We start from the raw sequence: 20,705 nt of genomic DNA on the forward strand, positions 1-20,705 counted from the left end.
CCTTCGGGCACGTCTCTTCCCCACGCGCTGGGCTCGGGCAGGCTTCCAGGCACGGGTACAGAGCAGACATGACTTCATGCTCCACGCTAGGCTCGGGGCGCTGCCAAAACCCCGTCCCGCGCCGAGCACAGCCGCTTCCAGGCCTCGGCGCGGGGGCTCCGCGCTGTGAGCGGCAGCGGCTGGTGGGGAGCTCGCCAGCCAAACCCCCTCGGCTCTGAAGCCTTTGGCTGGGCTCACTGGCAAATTCAGCCTCGTGCCTCTGTCCTGGTGTAGCTGTTCCATTTCTTCAGCCTTGAAGCCTTTGGCCTGCTGCCTCCCATGGGGCACTGCCCGGCGACCGCAGGCACACATGTGTGAAGGCGCTGTGGGGCATGGGGCACGCCGGGGGCTTCCTCCCCTGAATGCTGCATGGGCCGCATCCACGCTTGGCCAAGGGCACTTGGGTGCTCTCTGCTAGGCCTGGGAGCAGCCTCTACGTGTGTGTTGATGCCTTAGTGTGGGTTTTGCCCAACGTGATCTTGCTGTGGCTACCTAACGAGCCATAATGTGGCTGGTTCGGGGCTGGGTGCTCTCACGGGAACCCACAGCCCCCTTGCACCCCTCTGTGCCCACTCCCCACCCCGGGCATTGCCTGCCCACGGGACCAGGGTGGCTTCATGGATGTGGGCAGCACAATAGGATGGCAAAACATGGGGTCTTTCCAAAATAGAGGGGAAGTTGGGGAGCTGCTTAGGTTTGGGGTGAAACATTGGCAAATAGGACAATTGGTGCAGGACACGTGTGTATGGTGAGCGCAGCCGTGCCACGCACGTTCGAGTAACTCGGGGAAAGTGATAGCAGGGCCGGGGAGAGCCTTCGAGTGAGGCAGCCCACGGAGGGACACCCAAAACCGCTGTTTTTTTGGGGGGGCGTGCAGCGGGCGCGGCCCCTTTAAGAGCGGCACGGCGGGGAGGGGGGGCTCACACCTGGAGTGGCAAAGGGGGGCGGGCCTTAGCGGCTTTGATTGACACAGACGGACCGGCGCGGGGGGGCGACCGGGCACCAATGGCGGAGCGCGCGGGCCCGGGCGGCATCCAATGGGCGGGCAGGCGGGGGGCGGCGCGGCTACATGTTGCGGTGCGGCCAACGTGGGGCCGCGGCGAGCGCAGGAGGGAGCGGCGGGGCCGGGAGGGCGCGGGTTCGAGTCCCGGCGGCGGCGCTTCGGAGTCCCGGCGGAATCCCACCGGCCGCGGGGGGAGCTCCAGCGGCGGCGCGGAGCGGGCGGCAGCAGCGGGCCGAGGAAGCGTTTGCGGCGGGGCCGCGGATGCCGGTGCCGTGAGACTTTGGCGATGCTGCAGGCGGCGAGGCGGCGCTGAGCAGTTCCGCTCGCTCCGCTCCCGGGCTGCCCCCGCTCCGCTGCCGCTCCGGACGCTCGGCGGTGCCGGATACAAAATGGCGGGGCCGTTACCGGGCGGCGGAGGGTCGGCGGCGCTGCTGCCGGTGCTGCTGGTGGCGGTGCTGGGCTCGGCCGAGCCCGCCGCCGAGTGCCCCGGGGGCTGCTCCTGCGGCGCGGAGCTGCTGGGCTGCGGCGGGCTGGCGCTGCCCGAGGTGCCCCGGGACCTGCCCCGCTGGCCGCGGCACGTGTGAGTACCGGGGGGGGAGGTGGGGAGGGGGTGTCTGTGGTTGGGGGGTTAAAAAAAAAACAAAAAAACTAAGAACTTGGGTTTTAGAAGCCGAGCCCTTTCTGCGTGCTGCGGCTGGGGCCGCTCCGCTGCCGCCCCCCGGTGGGTCCCGGGCCGGGTCCGGGCCGAGCGGCGGCTCCGAGGCCTTATTTGGGCATCGCCGCCCGGCCCCGCCGCCGCTTTCGGCCTTTTCTGCCCCAAAACCGGCCCCCGCGGGGCGCACGGTGCCGGGCCGGGGGCACGCGGGGGGCCCCGAGCTGCGGGGGGCCGGCTGCCGTCCTGCCCGCCGCCCCTCGCTTCCCCTTCGTTTATCGGAGTCCTGGGGGGGCTGCTCAGCGTGTAGTTAGGTTTCTGGTGGTTGGGCGTGTGCCACGGCTCCTTTTTCCCCCCTAAAGCGGTGATTTGGAGAGTGTAGCCCCGAGCACAGGACAGCAGGACTCCTGTCCCTAAAAGCCGTGGCTGTGCCGCCGCACCATCCTGCGGGCAGCCGAGGTGCCGAGGGTGACAAATCGGGCTCGGATAGCTCAGTCCGGCTGACAGCTGCCGTGTATCTGAGCAGAGAGCCCGTGTGCGCTCCTAGGCTTAGAAAAATAAGTGCCCCCGACCATTAGCCTAGCCTCTGGAAACCAGGATCCAAAAAGGAGGAGGAACGAGCGCCTCGGCTCTTGGGCTTGCTGCGCCTTTCGGCCGTTTGAGCAGATTTATAGATTATTGAATCTATAAAGCTCGCAGCTGTAATAGATACCCCGTAACTCTGCCAGGAGAAGGCGGTCACCGAAGTCTTGCTGGAGATCATCCAACTTCTTATTAAGAAGAGTTATTAGGGGGCTGTCAGGTTCTCCTGGCGTTACTCGCTGCTGGCCGCAGAAATGCCTTGTTTTACATGAAATTACCCGCTGTCGCACCGAGAGGAGCCTGTGGCCCGTCCTATTAAAAGCCTGCCTCGCCACGTTCACCTGTTGCTGGGTGCTCCTGCACAGTACGGCTCCTTCGCTCAGCCTTCCTGCGAAGTCTTAATCTTTTCAGCATAATTCCAGAATCCCCCTGCTCCTTTTAAAATAGGACAGTCCGTCTTTGTTCCTGCGGAGCAACGCATTAAGAGCCCAGTTTGAACAAATTTATTGTTGTGTTTTTCAGGAGTGCTAATGCCCAGGAGTGTCTTATTCATGTGGAACGGGTTTTTGAATGTTCAGAGTTCAGTTTAAACTTTATTGGTGAAATAATTGCACAAATAAATCCACAGCCTGTGGGCTGTTGGTCTTTTAGCCACTTAGACAAAATACAGTTTGTCATTTCGTAAATTCTAAACTAACCAAAGAATTAGCTAAAGAGGAAGCTTGTGATGGCTTTCGTATCTGACAATTCAGAACTTGGAGCATTTTTCCGTTTCCCAAGCCGATATAAAAAGCAGCCATTTAAGCTGTTATACATACTTCTGGTTTTTAGAGTAATATTGTTTCTATTGCTTTCTGTGATTGCTAGGCTCATAACTGCTAACTTCTAATGCAGGGGGTCACTGATGCGTTTAGCAGAGCAGTGGCAGGGGCTGATTATTGGGGTCTGGGGTCCCCCAGCCCAGGCACCCGTTCCACAGATGGGATCGCTCGTAGGAGGCCGAGAAATCCCGTGTGCAGTGGCTTGTGCTGGCTGTGCTTTGGCTTCATTAGAGTGCTTTTGAAAATCCCTCCTTAGTAGTTATTTTTTTTCCTAATTGGTGCCGCAGTGCTCGGGTCGGATCTCAGTGTGTTTGAGGTAAAGCTTTTGTTTGGGCTGCTGGAGATGTGGCTCTGCGCGCTGGGGAGCGTTGTGAACCGACTTAATCGCTGTGTATTTTGTCAACAGGACTATCAGCGCTGAAGAAAAGCAGTGGGATCTTTTGAAACTATTGTTATTTCTTTGTTGGCAGCAGGGCTGGGAGTTGTAATTTTTCTCTCCGGCTTTCAGAGGGCATAAGTGATGTGCAGCAAGGGTAGCGCGCTGCAGTCGCTCACGGTTAGCGCAGCGTGGCACAGATGGGGGTTCTTAAAAGAAAAAGAAGCAGGCGGTGGGTGACATGCCGTGCGCTTCTGAGCACAGCCAGCTCTAGCAGTGCGCAGGACGTGTCACTATGCAGGACCCGCGCAGCCCTCCTAAGAGCTGCAGCACAGAGCAAAAAGCCCCTGGCTGCGGAGGAAGCTGCCTGACGGACTGTACCCGGCAGCTGCTGCGTTTTCCTCCCGGAGCCTCTCTCTGGAGGTGCTTTGTGTCAAACTCGGCCTGAAGGCTTGATTTACAGTAGAGCGTTATCTGCAGTGCAAGTTTTAGGGCCAAGCTTAAGTACAAAACGCTTCATGCTCTGAAAAGCCTGGTGCAGGGCTCCAGCGCTGTTGGTGCCGTGGCACATCACCAGCATCTGCTGTTCCTGTCTTCCTGTGCTATCTTAATTTTTCAGGAGTGGTGAGAGGATGGACTTTTCTACTTCTTAGTGATACAGCACTTGCTTTTTGGGTATAGCTTCTTATGGTGAGAAAGCTTGTGGCTGTGGAAGTGCAGCGTGATAGCTCACTTGTTGCTGGTGTGGTCTGAAGGAATGAAAGCTTGTTTATCTTCTAAGCAAGTTTGTGGTGTTGTGACCCAGACAACTGGATGAAGTGCTCGGGATACTGGGCGCATGTGTCCGGAGGATGTATGGGTTTCCCCCTGTTGTGCTAGATGCTGTGCCAGAGCTGGTGTTTCTCAGACACCTCCAGTTCTGCTCTTGGCCCCCTCTAGAGCAGCTCTCATGCATGTGAGTGCAGCTACTCTTGATTTAAAGTTACACAAGGGAAGAATTTATCCATGCTTAGAGGTAGAGCACAGCAGCCCAGAAGGACTATGAATGTTATGTTTGCAAAACAATAGAAAGGATCAAGTCCTCTAGCATCTCCCAGTTGGTGGTGGAGATGAGGGGGGAGCTCTGCATGGAGCTTCCTGCCCTTGGGTGGGCGCAGGTGCGGGGCATTGAGCACAGCAGGGTCTCTGCAGGTTCCCTGGGGGATTTGGGTGATGTGCTGCTCTGTCTGTCTTCCCAGGGAGATGGGTTTGGATATATGGATACGTTGCCCTGAGGCACTTGCTGCAAGGGTGTTTTCTGTTTTGCCTGGTGCTGCTGCTCTCTGGAGAGCTGGGTGCTCCTGGAAGTCCTGCGGATGCCTGGCCACAGGCCCTGAAAGTGCATTCAATCTGGGAGCCTGGGACGGAGCCCTGCTGTACTCAAGTACATGCATGGAGAGATTTTTACAGGCAATGAGACCAGGATGTTTGTGCTCAAAATCACCTATGAACTTACATTTCTTGCTGAGTGAGGGCTTTCGCGTGCCAGATGTTGTTGCTGCGCTCTCCTACGTTTTAGGTAGCTTCTTTGGATATGGTGGCAATCTGTAGGAAACTCGCTCTGCTGCTGCCTGTGTGCATGGTGCTCTCTGGAGATTGCCGCGGGTCACTTGTAGCCCCCTGAGTAACCCCTGCCCCTCTGCAGACACAAGGAGAGCTAGCAGAGGAGGCTCTGGGGGGATAGATCCTGCGGGTGGCATGGTTCAGTCACTTCCCTGCATGTCCTGCTTCCAACCCTGCAGAAATAATGGAACAAAGATTACTTAATCTTCGTTAAGTAATCTTTCTCGCTGTGCCTGGCCATGCAGTTGGGGGCTGCTCCGGGGAGGTGGTTGGGGCTGAACCCCCGGGCTGGGGCGGCCGCTTGGCTGGGGTGATGGAGGAGCCTCTCCTCGCAGAGCGATGCCTCCGCAGGCACGAATAAATGCACACGCTTGCAAATAAATCCGCCCTGCCTGTGAACATGTGTCTGTGGATTCACTGACCACCCTCGGCATGCCGTGATATTTATTGGCTCTTGCTGGAGAACAGCAGTCAGCAGCAGGCCCTTCCCGACCGCTGTCTGATCTTCTCATCTTAATCCCTGACTGAGCCACGGCTAGGGCAGGAGTGATCCCGACCAGACTAGGATTAGATGCGCATGTGAGATTCATAAGATGCAAAATATCACCGCTTAGAAGCCTTTCTGGCTGTTACGGGAGTCCCTGGCCTCACGTGAAGGGCTCTAGGACCCCTGCAGCCTCCCCTGCCTAGTCCTCGCTTCTTTTGAGAAACTTCATGGCATTTAATCACTTTGAGGCTTTTCCTCTCCACAGCGACTGCAATTTGAAACGCAGGGGTCCCATACAAAAGGAGCAAGCGCTCAATGGGCTGTGTTAATATTCAGTGCTATTTACAATGGGTGCAGCCTGAAAATGAGAATGGATGGTCTGGGAGCTGGGGGAGGAGGAGCCGCGGAGGGAGAATTCCCAGGGCAGGGAAAGGAGCATCTCAGTAGGCATCCGAAAAAACAAACACACCAGCAATTGTTCTTTAGGAAAAACAACCATCATAATGTTATAGTTGCAGCTCAATATTTTGTCTTCGCCTGTGCAAACTGCCCTGTAGATGAGGGGCTTGGGGGTGTCTGGGCCTTGGAGGAGATCCTGCCTGGAGGGTGAGGGATGCAGCAGGGAGTTGTGAGGCTGGCTGCTTCCCCCAGTGCTTTTTGGCTTTCCCTTCGTGTTTTGGGCCTGCTGGCATGGCATTCCCGTGGGTGGCAGCCACTGTGGGTGCTCTGAGCCTCCTGTGGCGAAGTGCAGCTCCTGGCGGTCCTGCAGTGCCACCAGGCCCAGGCCGTGCCCACACTTGGCTTCTGGCTGCCCCCAACCCTTGAGGAGGGGTCGGGGTTTTGCCTTGAAGGCCGAGTGGTGGCAGAGCTGCCTGGTGGCTCTCATTTCTGTCACCAGCCGTGTTAAAACCCGGTGTTCGTCCCTGACTCTGTGTGTCAACCGCACCCAGAAACTCGCAGTTAGGCCCGCGGGGCTTTGCATTGATCTTGCTGGCTGCCTTGTGAGACACCTTGGATTGAGTTAGCTCAGCTCATCAGCCTTTAACACAATCACTTTGTGCTGCTAACCTAATCACCGCGGCTCCGTTCATCCTGCCGATGTCGGGGCAGAGATAACCTCGCCTGGCGCTGCCGGGAAGGCACAGCCCGCGTGAGATCCGGGCTGTGGGCCCAGCAGCCAGCGTGAACTTAGCACCTCGCTCAGAGCGTGGGTGACTTCGTATAAGGCTTCATATAAAGGTGGCTCAGAGCACACCGAGACTGGTGAGGAGCACCGGAGAGTGCTGCTGCGAGCTCAGTGTGGCACGTGAGGGAAGCCGAGGGAAGATGGGAAGGGCTGTGAAGCCCTTTTTCGCACTTCCTGGTGTGTTCAGCTATTAAGTGATGTGCTACCAAGTGTTTTTTCTTCCTTACCGTGCACAGGGGCCCGAGGCAAGGGCCAGGGTGCTGTTGTGCTAGCGCAGAACGCGAAACGTGTTTTATTGTTGTAGCTGAGTCATCCATTAATGGTTAACCAAACGCTGCGCTGCAGTTCAAGTCCTTCAACCCCAGCCTCTTCCAGCTTCAGCACAGGACCACGATATGTGTAATGTGTTGCACTCCCTCATTAGCTCTTCAGCACACTGTCTACCCAGATGCAGCTGTCTAATTTTGGGGGAGTCTAGAAGCAGGCCCCCCTTTTTTGGGGGGCACCTCTCAAGAGCCGATATGGCATCGTGTCGAAGTCCAGGAGTCTGCTCCGGTTCTGTTGGTTGCATTTTCAGTTTGAGTAGGACCTGGAGGACAGGAGGCCACCTGCCTGGTTTTTGTTCATGGCACCTGCCTTGGACACGCAGGCAGCGTGCGTATTGCTTGCACCGGTGCTGTGGCAGCTTTGTACCTTGTTGCAGTGCTGCGTGAACTTCAGCGGGAGAAGTATTTTGGAGGTCCTTTATGTATTGAACAGCTTTACACAGAGCTGTGGACTTAAAATACACAGACACGTATTCCAGTGTCTTGCATAAGTTGCATTTAAAAATGCATTAGCTGGCTAAAGCTCAGTTCTGGAGCAAAAGTTTTGTGTGTGAGAGGATGTGTCATGGTAGCTGTGATACTGATGTTTGTAATGAGATGGTTTGTTTGCAGAGTTCATCATCGTCTTTTTTGGAGCCTTATTGGGCAATTGCATTAAAGTTGGAAATCTGCAGAGGTATGGTCTGAAATGCATTTTTCTTAAACCCTACCCCCTCGGGCAGGCAGCGCACAGAGTGCTTCACTTGGAGTGAAGGTGCCTATTTTTAGATGAATCCTTTCAGATTAGGGAACACATACCTTGAGTTCAGTGGAAATTTGGCTGTGAAACCTTGAAATATGACGCGGCTCCCTAGACCACCACCTCCAGCTGGCAGTTCCTTGCTCACTGCAGAGAGGCAGAACAAGCCCTCAGGTGCACGAAGGAAATGAGACATAAAACATGAAGTTGGGGCTGCGTTGCTTCTCCTGGCATACGGATACGGATCCAGCCATGCTCGCTGCCCTGGAGCTGGCCATCAATGCCATCTGCTAACCAGCCTCTCGCAAAATGCCACCCTGCAAGCTGGGGACATGCTTTGTGCAGGCTGGGAGTTCTGTAACTGCGCTTGGTCTGTTTTAGCCTGCCATGTGCCAATGTAAACACAGGTTTTCCACATTATATCTAGTGTAGAATACAGTCCTAAAAAGTGATGGCTGGCCAGTGGGCTGGTACTTGGGCAGTGGGTGGGAACACACAGCTAATGCTGCTTGCTCCCCAGCATGGGCAAGCATCTGCGGCAGCACAGGGCTGAAGGAGTGCTGGGTTGAATGGGATGTGCCCAGGGCTAGAGGAAGGTGTTCAGATGGAGATAGCATTTAAAGCTGCTTCCTGGAGGTGCTGTGGGTGCCCCCTCAGCAGAACTTGCTGTAGCAGTGATGGGCGATGTCCCCAGTGGTGTTGGGACAGCTGACCCTGTGGATATGAGAGCTGCTGGTCTGTGAAGTGTGTTGCGGGTAATAAAATGGCTATCAGAGGAAACTGCCTGGCTGGAGGCCCTGTGAAAAATCACCCCTAAATATGTTCCAGTTGTCCAAACATTGCTGCCTCTCCTTCCTCCTCTTTGTGTGTGTGAGCTGGGGGAAGATGGGGAAAGCTGGCTGTGCCTCCGCCAGTGCCTCAAGCAGCCCTGAGCAGCTCTGCTTTGTTTTCAGCAACTTATTTTAAGTAATGCTTGGCCAGGCTGTGGGTTCAAGAGCTGTGAAAGAGCACCAGCCACCTTCCTTTAGCACAGGTCTTAAAGAATTAAAATCCTCTGGAGCAGTGACCCTCATTTGCGCCTTACTCAGCACAAGGTGGCTGCTTTGGGCTTGGTCAGGAAGATGTGTGGGTGCTGGTGGGGACACACATGCCCATGGCAGCACTGAGCACCACATTGCCTGCAGAGGGAGATTTGGCCTCTCCTAAGGGTCTGGGTGGCACCTGGTGGCTCCCTGCTTACCTCCAAGCTCCTGCTTGGTGATGGCGTGGGCAGGGGCAGTGTGGGGACACAGTGCTGCTGGCTCAGGGGAGCCAGCCTCCGCTTGCCTCCCTCTGGCCTTGCTGGAGAGCCAGGGCAGCATCGGCATGCTCTGTTTATCTGTGCAACTCACAATAAACCTTTGTCTCCTCCTGAGCCAGGGGGCAGAGTCAGAGCAACACTTGTGCTTCATTTGTTTTGGCAAAACAGGGAGACCTGTCCCGTTTTAGGAGATTTAAACAAACCATATGATGTTTCACTTTGAAATGTCATAGTACTTTCCAGTCTTCTTTTGCTAAGCATGTTCTTGTGCTGTTCCTATCTATGTTGGTCTATAAACAACTCTGTTCCTCTTTTTCCTTCTTAAACCAAACAAGTCTGTGTAAGAATTCTTGGCTTTCGAATGTCGCTGGATTATTTCTGGAGTATGGCACATAAGTGCTGCATTAAGCCAGTAAATAACGTGCATGTTTAGACCTCTCTGATTTGGTTTGTGAGTTCCGTGCTGTTTTTGCTTCACATGGTTATAAACCCTTTCTGTGTCCTGCTTCCCACTTTCCAGCCTTTGTGATCGAGCAGATTGCCACCCAAAAGCTGATAAGTGAACTTGGTATTTGGATGACTGTTCACAAGAGCAGGTGAATGACCTCTTTATATTCCTTGTTACAGACAGCTAGAAAATAGCCTAATGAAGATGACAAAGCTGTGCCTGGGCGGGTTCAACTCTCTGCATGAATGGGAGAGATGCCGGTCCTGCTCTGGGAGGAGAACTGTGGAGCTGAGGCTTCACCCTGGTTTTAGTGCTGTCATCTCAAGTGGTGTCGCTTGGTTTGTTGCCTCTCGAGCAAGAAGCTGCCTGGCTTTATCTCCGCTCTGCAGGGACATGTGCTTGCCCCGCTTCAGCTCCGGGACTCTTGGTGAATGTGTCTGTCTGAATTTATCTCTGTGGGGCTGAGCCTAGCTCCCCAGGGAAGTGGCTTGGCTTTTGATTTCTTGGTGAATTGATCCCCTTCCAGGAGCTCTGATTTTATTTTTTTTTTCCCGAACTTACTGGTGGAGACGTGTGCTGGTCGTTGAGTTAATCTCCTTGGACAGAAAGCTGTATGCATTTGACAGAACGTATTTGGCTTGTACTGTGTGCTTCAAACAACAGCTGGCTTCACTTCTCCCTGGTCTTCTGCTGGCTTTGAGGCAGGTACCAGTGGTGGCATCTCCTGCATCCTGGCCTCACCAGGGACCAGCGTGGCCACTTCTCCGCACACAGCAGCGCTGGGGGCCGTGGTAGGAAGCGTTTCAGCCAAAGCAGCGAGCCCTTGTGGCGGCCGCAGCTGGGAATGGTTTTTGGCGACTCGCTGCTCCCATCTCGGAGCAGAGCTTCCAGGAAGGAGAGGCTTTTGTGCCTCCCGGCCCGATGGGTGTTGAGCAATCGGCTGCAGATGGATGGGATGGCCCCGGGCGCCTGCGCGTCCCCCCTCGCCTGGCAGCATCGCTGCAGGCAGGGGTGGGTGCTGGGGGCTGTGTCCTGCTCTGGGGGCTCCCCAGTGTTTGTAAGGAGACGGCAGGGCCACGTGGCTGTGCAGCGTCCCCAGGCGATGCCGGATAGCAGCCGGAGCTGTTTACTATAGTGTAGCTTGCTCCCAGTCTCCAGCACTTGTGTCTCAAGTGCTATCACTTTGTGGTCTGCTCCACAAGAGCCTGACGAGCTGTCCTTTCAGCTGGCAGGGACGGCAGGATCCTGTGTTCATCATCTGCGTGTCCCCAGGGCTTGCTCTGGCTGCCAGGATATCTTTTTCGTGTGGACTGTGCAGGCTTTTTCCCCAACGCCTCCCCTGCTTGTCCTGCTGCCGTCTCCAGGTGACGGTCCCCTCCTGCAGCCCCAGTGCTCCCAGTTAGCTGCTGCTCTGCTCCCAGCCTGGCTCCCTTGCTGCCATTTGCTGCCCTTGCCTCATCCTCCAGCTGCGAGCTCTCCGGCCAGCTCCCAGGCAAGGGTTTGGAGCTCCCCATCTGCAAGTCCGAACGCCAGCGTGAGGCTTGCTCAGGAACAGGCTGTGCATGACAAAGCCATTCAGGCTTGTTATGACTTTTTTGAAAGTCAAAACAACAAAAATCCACCTTTCTGGGCAGGGAGGAAACAAGAGTGGAACACTTCTGGGGCTGCGTGCTAATTAAACCACAAAGCTCTAGCTTTGTTTGTGAGAGGCACGGCTGAAATAAGAGGAATTCATCACAGGCTACAGGCCTGCACATTTGGAGACAAAATGTGGAAGTTCCCCTGTCCAACAATTTCCAATTACTTCCTCTCTGGTTTCCTGAGTAATCCCGACCCCTGGCTATAAAACTGTCTGCCTCGCAGGGGCAGGATGCATCCCTCCTTGCATCTCCCTTCTGCCCATCACGTCCCCAGCCTGCCCAGCACTCGGGCTCGCTGCTGCGGGGTGACCTTGCTGCTTGTGGCCAGCAGGAGAAAAAATTCTTAACCCCTGGAAGCTGTTTTCCTGATGCGGCTCTGTGATGGACAATAAACAGCCCTTGCGGGACTGGGTTGAAAATGTGCCTTTTTGGGAAGGTTTGTCTGTCACAGCTGATATTCCTTCTGACAGCTTTCCTGCGCAGGGCGCCTTTTGGCTTTGAAATGCAGAGCTCCTTCCCCTCCTGTTTGAAGGGTCCTGGAGCGACCAGGCTGTGCTGGCTGTGGAGGTGTGAAGCTGTTCCTTCTTGGGGTCCTGCTTGGGTTGGAGGGGAGATCTGCAGGATTCCTGCGCAGGTCTGGGAGCATGGACACAGCCTGAAAATGGCCCAAAATTAAAAAAAAAAAAGAAATTAAAGAATTGAAAGATTTATCTCACCTAGTGTAAGCCCATAAATATTGGCCTTCAGGTGTAAGGTAGAGGTTTAGTTTTCTTGCTTTTTGTGGGATGCAATGGGTATTTCTAGAGGACGTCTCAGCGAGGGAGGCAGCTGAATCACCTACTTGCAGTCGGTGTGACTTTGGGGCGAGAATGGGAGCAATCAGATAGTGCTGTTACCCTCACAACTACGTGCAAGTCCCCTCCTTGGTTATCGACCCGGGAGCGTTGTCTGTGCGAGCAGAAGACCAAGTGCACGCCTGCCCTTTGGTGTCTGTAGACGGCGAGGCGTTGGGAAGTGGGTGGATCCTGTCTGGGGAGAAGAAGCTCTGCCAAGAGCTTTTCACAGCGCGATCATCTGCTTTGTGAAGGCCAAGAAAACTTGATCTGGAAGTCTGTTTTATTTATTCATTTCTAGCTCCGGCCCCGCTTTGAGGGGAGCGCATGGAGGCCACCAGCCTTGCTAGGCACACAAGCTGTCCTGGCACGGCCACGCTCCCTTGTTGGAAGATCATGTTCTGGGCGATATTTGAAATGCAGCTGCCTTTGAGCAGAAAACCCACACTTCCTTCAAAGTTTTGACTCTTGCATTTTTCATCTTGGGCAGACTTTAAAGTTTTCTGCAGCGTTGAAGGGAACGGTTTGGTTTCCCTTTGCCCACATGTCAGCATTCCTGAACAAAACAGCCTCAAGATTTGTGGAGCAGATTCTTGAAATTCTGGGAATGTTTTGAGCCAGAAGATGCTTCCAGAAACTGCCTGACCTAACAAAAAGACTTGGTAGGACTTGGACGCGGCTTGGGGAAAACGAATAAGGCATTTTTATCCCTTTTCTTAAATGAACATCATTCCAATCAAAACCACCATCCTTGGGAGCTGTTCCGCTCTGCCACCTTGTTGCTGTTAAACCACACTGTGCTCATTTGAACCGAACAGATAAAGAAGATATGCATTTTAAAAGTGAGGTTTGCCCTGCCTTTGCACTGATTTCCCGTGTGGTCTTGCCGATGTCATTTAAGGTGAGCTCTGAAAAGGGGTTTAGATCTCTGAAGATGGACTTAGGTGAAAGGGAAGTAGCTGTGTACCTGCGCTCTGTGAGCCCTGCTTGGATCCCGTGGGGATGTTCTCCCAAGCACACTGAGAAGAGATTTGGGTTTGTGGCCACAAGCACCACGTAGCCTAAACCCTGCAACACCAGTGTTGCTGTTCTGTGTGGTCCAGGCCATCATGCATGCTCCAAACATACCTTCATGGTGAGCTTCTGCAGAAGAGCTCAGTAGGAAAAAGCTTTATTTTTGCCTAGAAATGCAAATGATGGAGCAGGGAGAGTTGCTCTTTTGTTTTTAAATGCTGTTCAAGGAGCGTTTGAACATCTCTTGGCTCCTGACAAGACTTCTTCATTTCTGTGATGAAGCAAAGTAAATCGCACCAAGCCGTACTTTGTGTATCACTGTGGAAAACGCTGTTTTCAGCAAAAGACATTTTTTAAAATGGCAATTGGAATTTAATTGGGATTTGAATGGGGAACACAACACTGTTCTGCTCTCTGCCTTCCTCTTTGCTTATTTAACAGAGCTTTTGATAGTGCTGGGGTTTAAATATTAGATGTCTCTTCCCACGAGTGTGTCATTACAGGTGTGAGGATGATGGTGAGATGGGTTTGGCACTGCGGGCAGTGCAGGTGTTGGGAGACAGGAGGCTGTGGTGTCCGGCACTGCTGCCCCACCTACTTCACAGCCTATTTCCAAAGGTTAAAGCAGCAACCCTGGTGCAGATCTATTGCTTTTTTTTGCTTGAATGTGTGGCTTTTGTTTTGTTTTGCTAGCTGGTGTGCTCAGGGATTGTGGAATTAAGGCTTTCTCCTCAGCAAGGAGGCTTGACTGGAGCCAAAATTGCTGATTGATTCCCTTTTTGCCCTCCCCCATGTTCCTGTTGAAGCTGAGAATCACTTCAAAGGCTCAGATGTGTTGGTGCCAGACGCCACACAGTTATTGTTAGAAGAATCTGAAATATAATTGAAAACAAACCTTTGTTCGGCCAAGCGTATCTGGCCGTAGCCTTCATCTCAAGAGGGAGATGGGTGCTGAGACTCTTCTGGGTTTGGTGTCTGCACACTTGTCATGGAGCGAGTGGTCCGTGAAGTCTCTTGCATGTGGTAAATGTTTGCAAAATCTGGAAAGTATATATCTTAAAGAATTTTTCTTCCTACCTAATTTCAGTAGAGATGCCCCAGGTCCAGGTTCCTGTGCTTGGCAAGCAAAGAGTTGTCCTGCTTGCTTTAAGGACTTGTCTTTGTTGTGGGATGTGGGATATGGGATATTGTTTGACATTATCTAAAACATTTGTAAAAGCATGGACAAGATAGATGTCTGCATCCGTTTCAGGTTTATTTGGTGTGAAGGCAGAAGTTGCGGCAGGAGGCTTGCTTAGCACTCTTGGCAAAGCCCATGAGGCCGGAGGCTTCCAAGGGGCCCAGCAGGTTCAGGTGCTTTGCTTGCAGCAGCTTCCACGTGCATGCAGCCTTCTTGTGCTTGAGCTGCTTCCTAACACAGTCCCGTGGGCTCTGTGGCTGCCAGACACAATGTGTTTTGGGTTCCTGTTGCTTATAGTCCTCTCATTTATAATTGAGGAGAGTACACTAGGTCTGGCTTGGACCAGAACTTGACCTTTTGTGCAGGTTAGCCCATGGTATAGCTTTGGGGGCCACCATATGCTTTGTGTGACCACATGGACTTGTTGTGTCCCTCTGTGCTGCAGGTACCTGGTAGTGACTCTCCGTAGCACAGAGGAGACAGTCTGCTGAAGCCTGAGAGGTGCTAAAACTGAGAGTAGGGAAGCAAGGCAGGGTTCAGCGTGCTTCCTTGTGTGGGTGACTCCTGTAGTCTAACTTGGAGGAACGGGACCACAAACTTCTGCCAGTCTGTCTGAAATCCAACATTCAGCTGCGTGATGCTTGCTGAATTTTTTCCTTTTCTTTGCTTCCCCTACCGCAAGCACCAGCCTCCTTGCATATGGCTGCCTGTCTGTTGTTTATTATCTCTGTTACGCTGTGGTTAGTGCTCACACATGATATTTCTTTGGTTTCCGTACAGACCGAGCGGGTTGTCCGCCACTGGATCCAAAAATGTAAACTATTTATAAATGAAAAATACTCTCGGGTTTTAAAGAGACGTGTTGTCCTTTCTCTCTGTAGCATGTGCACATTTGGCTGATCTCGTGTAATCCCACTGATGGAAATCCAGATCCTCAACAATTTAAGGAACCAGGGGATATTGGTAGAGATTTTGATATGACCTTGTGCTGGTGGGAGGGAGCATGAGGTGATAGTGATAAACAGGGATGGAAAAATGTTGTTTGGCTGGGCTGCATTCAGTGCAGATGCAGGCCCAGACTCAGATAAAACTTGCTTCAGAGTTCAAGGATTCTTGATTTTTTTTTTTGGTTTTCTAGTTGGGCTCATCTCCATCATAAGCAAATCTTTAAAAATAAATAAATAAAAGGACAAACTTACTAATGTGGCATGAAAGGGCCTGAAACAACTAGAGTGTTTTTGATACTCTTTACAATTAAAGTGTTTGTAGTCTCTCTTTCAAGCATGTAGTTAGAATTTTATATTGAAGTAATGCCCTGTGTTTAGCTTCCCAGGGAATGCACAAGACAGGATTTGATGGCTAACTTGTTTTGGTGACTAGCAACCCCAGCCAGCAGGCATTTGACCAAAAATGATAGCAGCTTTCTCATTCTTGGTGCACTTAGGCAGCCTTTGCTGTGTAGCTGTGACTTGTGATGCTGTTAGGTTGTGCAAAAATAATGGGTTCGCAGCATGGCTGAGGTTGGAAGGGGTCTCTGGAGGCCATCTGGCCAACCCTAGCTCCAGCAGGGTGCCAGGCCCTCGTCCAAGTGGCTGTTGAAGGTCTCCATGGAGGGGCCTCCACAGCCTCTGGGCAACCTGTGCCAGCTCCGTCACTCGCCCAGCACACAAGTGCTTCCTGGTGTTCAGATGGAGCCTCCTGTGTTCGGTTTGTGCCCTCTGCCTCTTATCCTGGCACTGGGCACCGCTGACGAGAGCCTGGCTCTGTCCTCTTTGTACCTTCCCTCAGGTGTTTACAGAGAACGAGCTCCCCTGAGCCTCCTCCGGGCTGAGCAGTGCCAGCCTTTCCTTTCCTCACAGGAAAGATAAAAATATCGAGTATATTCGCATTGATAGTGATGATCCCTTGCTCTGTAAAACCCACTGGTAGAAATATAAGACTTGTTTTCTTCTGATTTTAAGTATTCTGTAGGAGCACCTAAACACATTGGTGCTCCTGCAGGTACCTTTGCCTGTCCCCCCCCCCCAGGACAGCACTTGCTGGAAGATGACTTGCAGCCAGCGAGGGCTGTGGAACAAGGCCTCTAATGTCCTGATCGTGTATTAATCAACAGCCAGGCAGGCGGGCCAGTGCCAAAAAGCAGCAAGTGAGAAAGCCAACAATATCAGCGCGAACTTTGCACTCTGGAAAGTGTGAAGTGATGTTGGTGAAAGGAGTTTATTGCACAAGTGGAACGCTGCGGCCCTCTTTGATGCCTCAATTTCTGCCCTAGCAAACCAATGACGAATGCAAACCAAGGATGAATAACCGGACATCAGTGCCCGTCTGTTCCCCGTAACGTGTTCTGCACCCCCTGGAAACGCTGCCCACCCTCACGTGGCTTTTTAGGGTGTTTGCTCCCAACGTGTGGGGTGGTGGGAGCTTTTGGAGCACGTGCAGTTGCTTCCCACATCGCCTTCAGTGGGTTTTGTTACAGGCTGTAATGCTCTGGTGGGACCCTGCTCCTCACCCAGCTTTTTCCAGAAGCATCGGGCAAGTGAGATTCCAGCCTGAAATAATATCCCAAATGAACCAGTGTGTGAATCAATTAATGAAACCGCTACTGATAGCGGTGTGCCCTTCCTGGTATTTAGCTGAAATTGGATTTCTTGACTCCTTGCCCCATAGTCAGCAAAGATCTTTAATCCCAAGTGTACTCCGGAGTCCCCCAGCCAAGATTTTCCAGGATCCCTGTGTTTTTGGAAGGGACAGCTGGTCCCTGTGGAGCTTTCCTGGGATGTGCAGGCTGTATTTAGGACATGTCCCGTGTGATGGGTGGCCCGGGCCGGCCATGGGGCTCGGGGCTGGTGCCTGTCAATGGGCTCGATTATGCCTCTGCTCCGCAGCTCCCCCCAGGAATGCGCAGCATTTGGCGCGGGGGTTTGTATCTGCTCTGCAGCGAGGGATTTCTTTTTTTTTTCAATCCAGAACATTTAAAGTATTTAAGATGATCTCGCAAATATATTTTTTTATAATTGGACCCGGGCCAGTTTTTGCTTGTGTCTGATGTATAAAGTGGGTTTGAAAAAATGTTGTTGTTTCTCCCTCTCCTCCCATTTAAACATTTCAGGAATGTCAAGTCTTGTCAGCCTTGGCTTTGCTGAAAAATCTCTTGAGGAGCTTGGGATGTGTTTTTTTTAATGTGATCTCAAAACCCTGAGGGAAGGTGCAGAGGGAGGGAGAGAGCAGGTAGTTAACAAAAGCTTCCTTTATCCCAAGCTGTAACTAGGCATTGCCACTAAATAGCAGCAGCCACAAAAAATTCAAACAACCTGGCTCTTAGGTCTCCAGCGTTTGGCGCCGTGGTTCATCTTGTGCTCTACTTCCCCTCGCAGTGTTCTCCAAGGCAGATAAAACCCAAATTTGTAATGTAAACCTGTAGCAAATAAGAGCAGATTAAGGCAAAGGCTTTTATTCACGAGACTTTGCTGCTGCAGCTGCGTGTAACAGCAAGTAACGTGCGTGGAAGGAGCGGGCGAAGTCTGCTTTCCTGAAGATTTCTGTCTTTAGGGCTGACCGCCTTTTTAATTGACTTCTGCAAAGTGTGCCTGTTATCTCTGCATCGTGTTTTTAGTATTGCCCTCCTTCCCCCCTGGCTGTCCTTGGTGTATTTTGGGAGGGCTCTGGGCTGCCTGTTTGCCGGAGGAATCGACCCAGGTGATCACGAGCTGCTGTGCAAATGGTGCCCAGCCCCATCACTCTCCTCTTTTTGGGGAGGTTTTTTGGGGCTGGGGAGCCCCAGCTGCTGCTCACGCCTTGGCCCCGGGCAGGGCTGGACTTTGGATCCCAGCCTTGGAAAGGGAGCGGGGGGGGGAAACCACCCGAAGAAGGAAAAGGAGGAAATGTTTGTTTAATTCCTTACGTAGCGTAAGGTTCAGAGCGAGCAGATTGTGAAATAGCACGGAGTGGGGAATTGCTTTGCCCGCGGTTTGCAGATAACATGTGCAGAGCAGGCAGCGGCGGCCAGGGGGAGGGAAGTGGGGCTTATTTGTTTGTCTAGTTTGTTTTTAATTGCAATAGCCTCTATAATCCTCCTCCCACCCAACTGTAAGCGATTCCATCTTTATAACGTCCTCTCCATATTATTTGGTGTGAAATACAGGCAGTGCTTGCACTCTAACAATAGGGATTATTTTTTTTAATGGGCAGGGGCTGGTGGGGAACCCTATGTGGTCTTCCTCTGCTGTTGTGGGGTTTGGGCATCACTCTGCCCCCTGAAATTCCCTGTTGCCACCCCCAGCTGCTTGGGGGGGATCTCTCTGGGCTGAGGGGGATGCACGTTGCCGTGCCCGGCGTGGCTTTGTACAGCAACGGGGGGGCAAAAGGGATGGGATCAGGGAGAGGGCAGAGCGTTACCTGTGCCCAGGAGGATAGGGGTCAGGAGATGCCGGGAGATGCTGTGTGCATGGCTTGGAAACACGCTGGGTCTGACGGCACTTGGGCATCACAGCTGTTTCAGGCTTTGCACTTCCTTTATTAAAGGGGAGTAAAAAAGGCGATAAAGGAGCCGTTCGCAGACTTCTCATAAATATCACAGGGATTTCACAGCAAAGTGTGGAGACTGTTGAAGCTGGTCGGGCATACCAGAAGCTTTATGAAATAGTTGGATTTGATCAACACTTAATCACTCTCAGGCTGCCTGGCTCAGTCTCGCTTGCCCTCTCCCCCTTCTCTCTGCTGTTCCGCTGCTGCATCTTTGGGCATCTCTAAATGCCCCTGGTAAAATTCAGCAGGTGTTTAGTGAGCTGTAGCCATCGAAATAAAGCAGTGTGGCAGCACCAGGCTGCTGATGGCCCTTAGGCACAGGACAGTAAATAAAAACCCTTTCTACCTTTCTGCAGAGGTGCTTGGAGCATCCCTGTACCTTGCAGTGCCACTCAGGCAGCTGATGGAGCTGTCCCTGCAGCGTGGATGCTGTTCCCTGCCCTGCTGTGGCACCCATGGGCTGCAACTACCTCCCCAAATCAGCCCGACGGAGCCCCATGGGTGCGTGGAGGCCAGAGGTGTGGGTTCACTGGGAACGGTACCTTTGCTTTAATTGCCGATAAGCGTTTTGGATGCGGCTCCCTAAAACCTTCTGCTAACGCATCCGTCCTCACGCAGACAGCTTCTTTGTTTCTGGCTATCCAGGCTCCCGGTGTTCGCTGGAGGCTTTTCTCCCTGGGTTCGGAGGGGCTCTGCCTCTGCAGGCTCACGCACACGCTTTGCTTTAGCCAAGTCCTTCCCAGCCTGGAATTGCACTGCTCTTGCGTTACCTTGTGGGCACGTGTCCAAGTCTGAGTGAGGGGGAAACACACTTCTCTTTTTCTTTGTGCTGAGAAACAGCCTGCTTTTCCACGAGCAGGGAGCTTCAGGTATAGGTAGGAGTTTCTAATGAATTTAATAAAGTTATTAGTAAATAGGAATGGAACATTTTTCAGCAGCAACTCTTTCCTTAAGTTTACTCATAAGGAGTTTATTGATCTTGCAAATATATGGATAACAGAAGCCCGGAGGTGTAGGACAGTTAATGTGTAACCATTAAATAGACTTATTTGGACGCTTTTTATGTGCTCCCCTAGCAATTAAAGCTTATAAGCATGTGGAGAGTGGTTTTATGCGGAGCAAAATGAGAACCTTTATCCCAGAGAAGGTGTTCATGGAAAAGGTACAGTTTATGTAATCGTCTTCACGTGACTCCACGTAAGCGTGGGGCTGCAAAAAAACCACCGGCGAGCCCAGGGCTGAGGCCGGCTGCGCTCTCGCTGAGCGTTGGCTTCCCTCCCAGCGGGCAATTTGGTGTATTAAAATCAGTGCCGAGTGTTTTAGTGCGAGCCTCCTGAACCGAGGGTTACGTTGCTGCTCTAGATTATTTTTTTGGCTCGTGCCCCTGTGTGTTTTTTCATTTTTGGAGCAACTTTGGTGGCTGTGTCAAGCCTGCTGAAGAAAACAAAGTGTTTTCCCACTGGCTAACCTGGGCAGGCAGTGAGTGTGTCCCGTGGCTCCCGGGGAGCTCCATCCTGGTTAAACACTTAGGCTAGCAGTTGCACAGAAACCCAAGCTTTGTGGGAATGTGGAAACGCTTTGGTGTCTTTTCCTTGCCTTTTTCTTCCCCAGACAACATATTTCATGTGGAGTGATGACTGAGTCAGATGCTGGGGATTCAGCAGGCGAAGTGCACGTGTTATGCTGTAGCTCCTCTTTTCTGCTAAAAGAAATGAAAAGAAGGCTGAAAAGTTGGCTCATTCCAGGTCTGTGCAGCAATGCGTTCTCCAAACGGGAGAGTGAGGGCAGTGGGGGAGAAAGGATGGAGGGCAGCCTGGCTCAGCTGTTGTAATCGTGATTGCAGAGCTCCAGGCAAATATTGACACCAGATTTCTTGGCAGATGTGCTGCTCCTGAGATGCCCGGCGAGTGAAAGATCTCCGCAGCACTTACTGCAGTGTGGAGCAGTCCCTCC

General features: G+C 52.6%; 1 protein-coding gene across 1 annotated transcript in view; it reads left to right on the top strand.

The window, feature by feature from the left end:
- Nucleotides 1-1,029: 1,029 nt before the first annotated feature.
- LRIG1 (leucine rich repeats and immunoglobulin like domains 1) overlaps nucleotides 1,030-20,705 on the top strand; it is an 87,578-nt gene continuing 67,902 nt past the window's right edge. Inside the window, exon 1 of the mRNA XM_080606404.1 lies at nucleotides 1,030-1,622. Coding sequence (XP_080462530.1) covers nucleotides 1,045-1,622 — 578 coding nt within the window. The 5' untranslated portion in view covers nucleotides 1,030-1,044. The remainder of the gene's footprint in view (nucleotides 1,623-20,705) is intronic.

The sequence above is a fragment of the Anser brachyrhynchus genome, assembly GCF_964034855.1.
Source record: "Anser brachyrhynchus genome assembly, chromosome: 10".
Classification (NCBI taxonomy): Eukaryota; Metazoa; Chordata; class Aves; order Anseriformes; family Anatidae; genus Anser; species Anser brachyrhynchus.